Here is a 10,122-nt window from a genome sequence, read left to right as displayed (position 1 = left end):
GGATATTTGAAAGAAAGAGTCTACCAGGACAGACCGGATAATATTGAGAATTTAAAGAACAAGATTAGGGCGGAGATGCATAATTTACCAGCTGAAGTCATTCAGAATGCTGTGGACAGCTTTTACTATCGTCTTGGAGAATGCCAAATAGTGAATGGAGGACATTTTCAGCATTTGCGACATTGAGTTTATTTTTGTAAATTATCTAGTTGTTTCAATTTCTAAATGAAAAAAAACCTTGCTATTGAAAAAATAAAACTTGTTTATTTGGTATGGCTGGATTCGGTTTTCTATAAGCTTTTCAACGAGCCCCCTCTTGCCTTATGTTTCCATTTGAAAAAAAGTAGGGGTAGCTGGGGGTTAGGGGGCTGAAGAAAAATTAATTATTATATAACCGAAAGATGGGAAAAAATAAAAATCAGTTAACGTGTGTCGGCGTTTTCAAAAAAATAACTCTTTCAAACGATATGAATTTTATTCCGTACTTCTGGCCGTCCCTGTATATTAATTTTGGTGTAGGATGTGTAAATTTTTCATATAAATATCTGGTTAATATAAAAGATACGAATTCTATTTCTTTTTAAAAATTGACTACTGGTTTTCAGCCTGTTCAATTGAGTAACGCAGTTTTATAAACGACTTACACACAAAGAAGTAGGCAATCATGAGTTTAAAAATACGCTGTGACTAAATTTGTCCGGTACAATTAGGGATAAAAATAAAAATATGGAACAGCATCTCCGAGTAGACATCAAAGAACGTGGTGATTGTGAGACTAACCATGAAGAGATACAGAATGGGATTTAATGTATTATAATTAATCAGGAGGATGTTCTTTGCTATTCCCAGAAATATGTATATATTGGAGTCTTTTTTTCATTAAATATTAATCTCGGAAAACAATCGTGCTGCACCTTTTGTTATTACATTTTTTTTTCTAAAAAAATGTCTACTTTTCTAAGTACTAAACAATATAAAATTAGATTGAAAAAACTTAATTTTGAAAGCTAGGTTATTCATAGTGAGTTGCCTTATAAACCTGTGTTCAATTATTATTAAAAGTTAAAGGGTCTTGAAGTAAAAAAAATTTTTTTTTGACGAATTGCAGATTATACTCGCTGTTAAAAGTTGCAGCATAAAATGTTATGTTATGTTAGTAATCAACGCCACTGAATATATTTTTAACCGTAAACGTTTTTTTAATTTTTGTAGTTTAATGTAATGATACTACATGGCCAAAAAATTTAAAAATACACAGTATTTTTTCTGAAATCGCACAATATTAATTAATTTAAGAAATTTTTATTAGTACCTAACATTTATTCATTGCAGTATAATTGCTTATGAAATGGTTTCCTTGATAATCATTGTTTATTTATTGTTGTGAGAGTCAAATTCGTTTTAATAGCTATAAGTGCTAAAATAAAATAAAGAAACATTTAAAATGGACAGAAATGATCATGTTCAGGTGTCCAGGACACCACCAGAGTTAGTAGCAGCTGCAAAAAACGTGACTTTAAATTTATTACCTAACTAATCTAGGGAAATGTATGATTTCGCCTACAACGTTTCAAGACTTCAAAAAAATACGACCTCCCGATCTAAAAATGTTATGTTCTGGGTCGTTGAGTCAGATTCGGAAGTTAGTCTGTCTGTATCAGATTATTTGAAGGTCGTCTCAAGATCATTTCAAGGTCAAGTCAAAAAAAGCCAAGCAATTAAGTCTAACCACCTGTTATACATGTATTTGGAGTTGTTGAGTTCAAATCTGAAGTCAGTTTATCTGTGTCGGGTCATTTGAAGGCCATTTTAAGGTCATTTGAAAGTTAGTTTATGGAATAAACCCTGGAATCAATTACCGTTCTTATAGTCGCCGAGTCCGAATCCGAGGTCCATTTACATGTATTAATAAAGGCTCAAGGTTATTCCAAGGTTAATTTGAGAAAAAGGACTTCTGGTAGGGTCAGTGAGAGACGATTTCAGACCCCTCTTTTCGATCGAAGCTAAAATTATTGATAGTAAAAATAGTTGTTTAAAATCATTCGAGTTTAAATAGTGATACGCAATGTTTAGGCGAGTTCATCTGAAGGAGCAAATGAGCAGATCTTTTATCTCGAAAACTACTTATTTGACACAAAAAAAGATTGTAGGATTCTGCATGGGTTCCACATCCGTGATCTCGTGACCTAAAACTTGGCCAATATTCGTTACCTTCGGTTCACATTAAACTAATCGACACAAATCAAGTAGTGGAGGACTAAATCATCATATAATTCAAACTCAGAGACTTCAAAAACGGTAATCGATTTCTCGTTTTTTTCTTGGTTTGACCTTTAAATGACCTTGAAATCACCCTCAAATGACCTGATGCAGAGAAACTGACCTCGGATTCGAACTCAGCTATACCAAAAACCTATATAACAGGCGGTTAGACTAATTGCTCGGTTTTTTTAATTTGACCCTGAAATGACTTTGATACGACCTTCAAATGATCTGATACAGACAAACTAATCTCGGATTCTAACCCAGCGACCTCAAAATCCTGTGTGGTATGTCCAACAGGTGATTGGACTTGATTGCTCAGCTTTTTCTCAATTTGATCTTGAAATGACCTTGAAACAACCTTAAAATGTCCTGATCAGCAAAATAATCTCCGATTCGGACTCAACGACCCAAAAACCATAAACTCCGGGATCCTTTGATTTAATACACTTTCTGACCTCTAATTGACCTTGATCTTGACTAGGAAGGAGGGGGGAAGTCCCGTTTGGTGTGAAATCGATTAGTTATTGGATATAAATAATAAATACATTTTTTTTCTTTTTTTTTGGCCAAAAATGAAGGGTGCCGAATACCGGCCTAATTGACCCTCCCCCTTTGCTAATAGTAATAATATTGTCGAAGAAGAAATAATTAACACCAATAATGTCGCCGACTTTTCGAGTAAAGTTCAACCAATGTTTAATAGTTGTACAAACTGCAACATGACTGCAATTATAAACAAATAGTTTAATTGTGTGCAATACGTTCAATAAATATTATATTTACTAAATAACGCATTTTTGATGTGAGTTGGTTTGCCTGCATATTTATGAGTATTTAGTATATGAAATATTGATAAAAAAACTGTACGGGAAAGTTAATATTCCTGGCCTAGGCCGGAAAAGTAACTCCCCCATATTGTTTGCCGATGGTTGCTTAGCAACGAACTAAAATGCTACAATACCGTATTTTGGAGTCTAGAATTGAGCCGAAAAAGTACACATTTCCGAACGATTTTAGAAGAATATTTGTTCGTTATTTACAAAAATACATTAACACCTTTGATAACTTGACTTGAGTTTATAAGGCAATATTGCAATTTTTTGATGCTCTATCTTGCTCAGATTATTGTTATACATCATGTGAATTTAAACTCTCTATGAAAAATATTAGTAGATTAATTATTTTGAAACTTAATAAATATTTAATTGAGTAATAATTGCAGCCGTATTAGTAACTGCAAGAATTATTCTCATATACAGAGTGTTCAGTGATTAGTATTACGTAAACACTAAATCATCATATGCTGTCAATTTAATCCAAATAAAATAATAACAGATAAAACCGAAACATATTACCTAGACAGAGATAAAAGATAATTGTACCTATATTTGATTATTTACATTCAGATTATGATAGTAACATCTAGATAATTTTGGATAACAATAGTGCTATCGAGTGTTCGGATACACGTAACACACTTGGAAAAGATATATATATTCAATGAAAAATTTGACTATAATCAAATATTCCGAATAAAAAAAATCGTTTATAGTAATTATGAAAGTAATAAAACATTTCTATAAAGTGCACTGAGTTACAAAGTGGTTTCCAACAGTTGCAACTTGCTAACACACTTAATTTGGAGACATTCGGCCTGCTTAATAATAATTATATTATTATTAATATATTATTATTATTATTATTATTATTATTATTATTATTATTATTATTATTTCTTATATTTGTCCCTGAGGCCTTTGTTTTTTGGTAGGTGTTGAAATTTTACTTTATTATACAGGTATCTATTAACCTAATTCAAAATTTTTCCTAAAATAATGTTGATTGATATCAAAAAAACTTGCTATGCAAAATATAGGTACCTAACCTCATAGTCAATATACCTACAGCAATATCTATTAAAAAGCCCATAATAAATAATAATTATTACTTATTTAAAATAAATAAGATATCTAAATATTATTAGTTGTAAAAACGCACACCATTTAAAATCATTGTACTATTTCAAAGAATTCATGTTCTAAAGTCACGTTAGTTTGTCAACGTCGAAATATAGCCACGACAGGTAGATCTAAATATTTCTCCAGTTTGAGGAGGCCACTTGAAAAAGCAACACTCACAAAGTAGAAATAGTTAGATTTACCTACCTGTCGTGGCTGGTACAAGTCGGCCATGTCAAAGATGATGTTAGAACAAGAGTAGAATATATTTATTATTTAGTAATTTCAATATGTCACATTCAGTCCATACCTACAATATCAAATTTCGAAAAAACGACAATTTTTCTGTAACACTATAGCAGTTGCGCCCTCTAGCGGTGAAGTTACAAACTTGAAAATATTTTAAATCAATTTTTTCTGGCCGTATTTGTTAATAAGATTTTTTACCCTGTAATCGTAGCACGTCTAGTTTCCTATGTACAGGGTGAGTCAGTTTTTTGTGGTAGGATTTTAACAGTTGATAGAGACTCATTTTTTAATAAGAAAGTTCCTATAAACGTAGGTCTTAGAACGCTTCGTTTGTGAGATATAGGGTGTTGAAAACAAACTTTTTTTAAGAATTTTTCTTAATATCTATGTTGAACTGAAATTTGGTATTAATAACACATTAGTTATGGTGAATAAAATAAAGATATCTGTTATCCATTTCACCCACCAATGACGTGCCTGAGGTGGTTTACTGCCCCCTTTAAAAAAATAATTCGTATTCCCGTGAATTTTTCTGAAAAATAACATCATTTCTAAATTTTTTAATCAATTCTGAACAAAACAGATCTCTTTCAATTTTTTATAAAATTAACGGTTTTTGGTTAAATTCATTTGGCAGTGTTCCAACGATATTGGTATGTACCTAATACATTTGTAAATTAATAAGAAAAATATGATGTGCACTGAAAATCAACAAAAAGGATTGAATGAATAATAACAGTTGATAGAGAATAATTTTTTAATAAGAAAAGTTCCTATATACATAGGTCTTAAAACACTCCTTTTGTGAGATATAGGGCGTAGCAAACAAAGAATGTAGAAATTTTCTTAATATAATAATAAAAATAATGCATTTATTGCCCAACAGAACAAATGTTCCAATTACAGGACAAAAATGTAAAGACATTCAAGTACAAAACACTAAAAATATAAAAAATCATAGTTCTAAATAAATACAAATAGATATATAAACTACAAAATACGTTCTGATTTCTACAATATCAGTTAAAATTAATTAAATTAAAAAATTGAGTTGCTACAGATAACAAATTATTTATGGTACAGTGGTTTATATCAGACTGCATAGATAATATCTCTAAAAAACCAACAGATATTAAACTGAAATTTGACATGAAAAAACAAACACAGAACTTGAAAAAAGAACTAATTGACACACACGTTGTACAATGTTTGTGTTCTTATGTCAACGTTATGACATTTAATCGTTTTTGTTGATTTTCAGGGTACATCATATTTTTCTTATTACAAATATATTACCAATATCGTTGGAGCAGTTTCATGCCAAATGAATTTAACCAAAAACCATTCGTTTTATAAAAAATTGAAAGAGCTGTTTTGTTCAGAATTGATTAAAACATTTAGAAATGATATTGTAACCCACCTCAGGCACGTCACTGGTGTGTGAAATGGATAACAGATATCTTTGTTTTATTCACCATAACTAATGTGTTATTAATACCAAATTTGAGTTCAATATATGTTGGTATTTTAAGAAAAATTCTTAAAAAAAGTTTATTTTTAACACCCTATATCTCACAAACGAAGCGTTCTAAGACCTACGTTTATAGGAGCTTTTCTTATTAAAAAATGACTCTCTATCAACTGTTAAAATCCTACTACAAAGAACTGACTCACCCTGTAAAGCCAATCCGTTACTTGATCACCCTGTGTAAAGTAGATATTTTGGATTAAAATGTGTTTTTATTTCTTTTGTAGTACATTAGAGTACACATCAGTACAAATAAATTAGAAGATAATGTAATTATAAACACGCTGTTTCAAAAAAGGAATAAACAAAGAAACAGTATGCACTGCAAGCTGCTACGGTGCACGATACGCCGCCAGTGTCTTTCTACCTTGGGTGTCAAATACGCTTAATTCCAAGAACGTGACGTTGGGGTCTTCTTGGAATTCTATGTCGACAAATATCGTCCGGACTGATGCTTTTTAATCAATTTAAATTACCATGTATATGTAATTCTAGATAATCATAAATTATTAGCTGTTTAGTTGATACTGCTGGTATAATTTAATGCTAGTCCGGGCATGTAGCCAGTAGGGTAGTTGTTTCCCGCAGTATCATCAGTTAAGACTCGTGTCTATCTTGCATACCTGGATTTTTTATATAAAAAACATTGTTTGTCTTTATAGGACTTTGTGAACATTTCTTGAATTTAGTAACAAATAACATTGGAACGAAACTTTGTGTGCATTATACTATAAAAAATCTTAGCTGAAACTGGTGACGTAGATATGAGTTTCAGTGTTACGTTTTCAGGCAAATATTCTTTCTTCCTTCATCTTGATAAGGAAGTTTTCGAATATTTTCTTTCGCTTTTTGAATTTGAACAGTTTAGAGAGCAAAAATGGCAGCAAATAATAACATATACCTATCTTTTACAAACTGTTAGATTTTATTGAAAAAGTAGCCTAACCGCTTACGACATTATTTTATAATTTTTATTCTTGTAATAATTCCGGGAATCGAATAATTGGCTGGTAATAAAATCTTTGTAATCGCCCACTTCATTATAACACACATATATCCAAATTTATTCAAATTCTCGTAACCTTTAAAATAACAACCTCAACTCGCTCATGTAAACATTTGAATTAATTATTTTCATGCCTGGGAACAATATATTGCACATATTATTAATTGCTTGTTGTTGCTCATTGCTAAATTATTTCTCCATATATTAAAATCCCTGTTATATTTCAAACAGCAGGACATAAAAATTTCTACATTTTATTTTAGTTATTGATTTTAAAACGCTAATAGAAATTTATAAAGTGATTCACAGAGGTAAACATTCTATATAAAAGCCTAAAACAATATATCTATAAATTTTGCTAGTGATGTATCAGGCCAAAGTAAGGGCGGTAATATACTGCTGAGACTTCTAGTGCTTTTACTTGATCCCACATCACAAAGGAAAATTATGAGTCTATGACTTTGTAAGGGATATTTACGTAACTTTCCTAATCCCTAATTTTTCACAAAAAAAAACTATTAATAATATTTCTATACAGTAAACTGTACTGCTGTTTAAAATATATGTACACATTTAAGATTAAGGGTAAATTTTTCACATTTTGTTCACTTATTTATTAACTACTCATGTAATACTTTGTAATAAATAATATACTAACCGAGTACAAAGCAGCTGCAGAACATTTACTCGTAAACCAGTCTTCGTTGGCCAATGTTTCGACAACCGGCACAAACAGCTCCTGCGTCAACTCACCACTCAGATTTTCTCCGATGTCTTTCAATATCTCCACAGCCTTATCCCTCACTATAGTTTCGTCCGTTTTGCAAAGCTTAATCAACACCTCCAAGATCGGTTGGGAATGTTGATAGCCGCCAACCAGAGGTATGAATTGTCTGAGTTGTTCCGATAGGTTCAGTAAGATCTCATCGTGGAAGTCTATGTTTTCTTTGATGAAGGGCAACAATTCGTTTCTTGTAGTTTCTGCGCCTAAATGTTTCGCCAGAATTCCAAGTTTCTTTGTTATTTCAAGCTGTACCTAAAAAATAAACCAAATATTTTAAAAATTACGGGAAAAATTAATAATGAAAAATTTGTCTATTTCAGCAAATATATGCAGAGTGCAACTAAAATGGTTAGCTAAGATTTATAGACGGATGCTGTCACAAATTGACAAAAAGTTTACAACTAGTGCTACAACGCAATTTCCAAATACAGGGTAGTACAATTTGAAACAAAACTGACATTTTTAAATTAACAACGAAACAGCTGGAGCGATTTACTTAAAATATTTTTGATTCAAAGGTATTTCATATTTGACTTGACTCACTATTATGACAGAATATTCAAATCTCTATATAAATGCTAAAAAGTCAAACTAAGTATGATTAAAAGCGTCATATCAGAGAACACTGATATAGTGTTCTCTGGTCATATCATGAAGTTATTTTTGAAGTAACAATAGTAATTCAAATAATCACGTTATCTATGAATAATATTTACAAGACTTTCCTCAATTGCTTTTACAACTTATTAAATATAAACCATTTTATAAATTTTAAACACTTCGTGTGCCTAAAAGTCTGGTTATGAGGTAAAGGTACGGGCATAGCCTAATTTCTTTAGGCTATGGTACGGGTCACATTTTTTGTCAGTCACCGAGTGCCAACCAAATAATTCTTTCAAAGAATTCATAATATCTCGCATTGGGCGGTAGCTGATAAACGCGACCGATGACCATACAGTTATACCGTTTCTCTGTAACATTTTGGTATTTTTTACTTGAAAAAAGTAATTCGTCCAACAATTAAAACAACATATGTATATTTTTGTTTCTTTTATACGTGGTCTGTTCAGAAAATAACCGAATTTTTTTAATTACGGGTTAATGGAGATATTTAGTTGCCCATAACCTCTCCTGTAAGCACATGTTCTTGGTTTGTTGATATCTCGTTTAGTTTTCTTGATTTTGTTATTTGAGTGCGACGTGTTTAAGTGTTATACGATTTTTGAAATGTGCGATTTTCTGGAACAAGGATGCAACGTAAAATTTTCCGTGAAACTGAGGAAAACTTTCTCGGTAACGTTTCAACTTTTGAAACAAGCTTACGGAGATGATGCTCTGGGTCGTACGCAATGTTACGAATGGTTTTCACTATTTAAAAGTGGTCGTCAGTCAATTAAAGATGATCCTCGACCAGGAAGGTTTTCTACTTCAACTGACGACTCCCAGGTTCAGGCATAGGCATAGATTTGGTGCGTGTAAATCGCCGATTGACTATTAAAGGAATTGCAGATAAGGTTAGCATCTCAATTGGGTCCTGTCATAAAATTTTGACGGAAGAATTGAACATGTATTGAGTTGCAGCAAAATCTGTTCCTCGTTTGATGGCCAGAAACAGAACAATCTAATGACGATGACACATTCATTCAAAGGATCTTTTTACAGATTTAAAGAATTGGAGAAAATAAAAAAGATAAGTCTCTTTCTTCAAAAAACTTCGGAAACCCGTACGGCTACAGTCGCTCTGTAAGCGTTATTAAGATAGTAAAAAAATGTTCTAAAACTTTCTCTATATAACAGTTTTTCTAGTTTCCGAAATCTCCGTATTAGACTAGGCGGTATCTGTTTTGATTTGGGTGAATCGTATATACACGGAGATTTTTGGCTTTCTGGCTTTCAAATATCACTAGAAATTAAAATTTTTCTATGCGCATAAAAAAAACGTGGGCTTAACTTTTGGCGGCACAATATGTTAAAAAAATAAAAAATATCATATTTTTCTCCCTATTTCATTATGTATCTTTTCAAGAGTTGATTTTAGGCGAAAATGGAAGAGGAAAAAATGTTTGTAATTAAATTTTTTACAAAACATGACTAGTTGCAAATCGAATGGATCATGATTATTAAGGTAAAAATCGAAAAAATCGCAAAAATGGGTTTAAAAAACAATACTTTTTAGGGAATTTTCTTGGGGTATTTAAATTGGGTATAGGACCTTTATACTTGGCTCAATAAAACTTCATGTTATGTAGAATTATCACACCAAATTTCATCAAAATCGGTTCGATAGATTTTGCATAATAATTTTGCAATCCAGATTTTGAAAAAAAAATTG

The 10,122-nt window shown here is 31.3% G+C and overlaps 2 protein-coding genes across 3 annotated transcripts in view; one reads left to right on the top strand and one right to left on the bottom strand.

Annotated features, from left to right (window-relative positions):
- Positions 1 to 10,122, top strand: part of LOC108905816 (nesprin-1) — a 423,696-nt gene that overhangs the window by 77,326 nt on the left and 336,248 nt on the right. The window lies entirely within an intron of this gene.
- LOC108905870 (serine/threonine-protein phosphatase 2A 65 kDa regulatory subunit A alpha isoform) overlaps positions 1 to 10,122 on the bottom strand; it is a 31,255-nt gene that overhangs the window by 8,796 nt on the left and 12,337 nt on the right. For both annotated transcript variants that reach the window (XM_018708933.2, XM_018708924.2), the window contains exon 3: positions 7,665 to 8,042. In XM_018708933.2, the coding sequence (XP_018564449.1) occupies positions 7,665 to 8,042 (378 nt within the window). The remainder of the gene's footprint in view (positions 1 to 7,664; positions 8,043 to 10,122) is intronic.

Source organism: Anoplophora glabripennis, unplaced genomic scaffold (genome assembly GCF_000390285.2).
Source record: "Anoplophora glabripennis isolate ALB-LARVAE unplaced genomic scaffold, Agla_2.0 scaffold26, whole genome shotgun sequence".
NCBI lineage: Eukaryota > Metazoa > Arthropoda > Insecta > Coleoptera > Cerambycidae > Anoplophora > Anoplophora glabripennis.
Note: the sequence above shows the minus strand (reverse complement) of the source record. Positions and strands in the feature narration are given on the sequence as shown.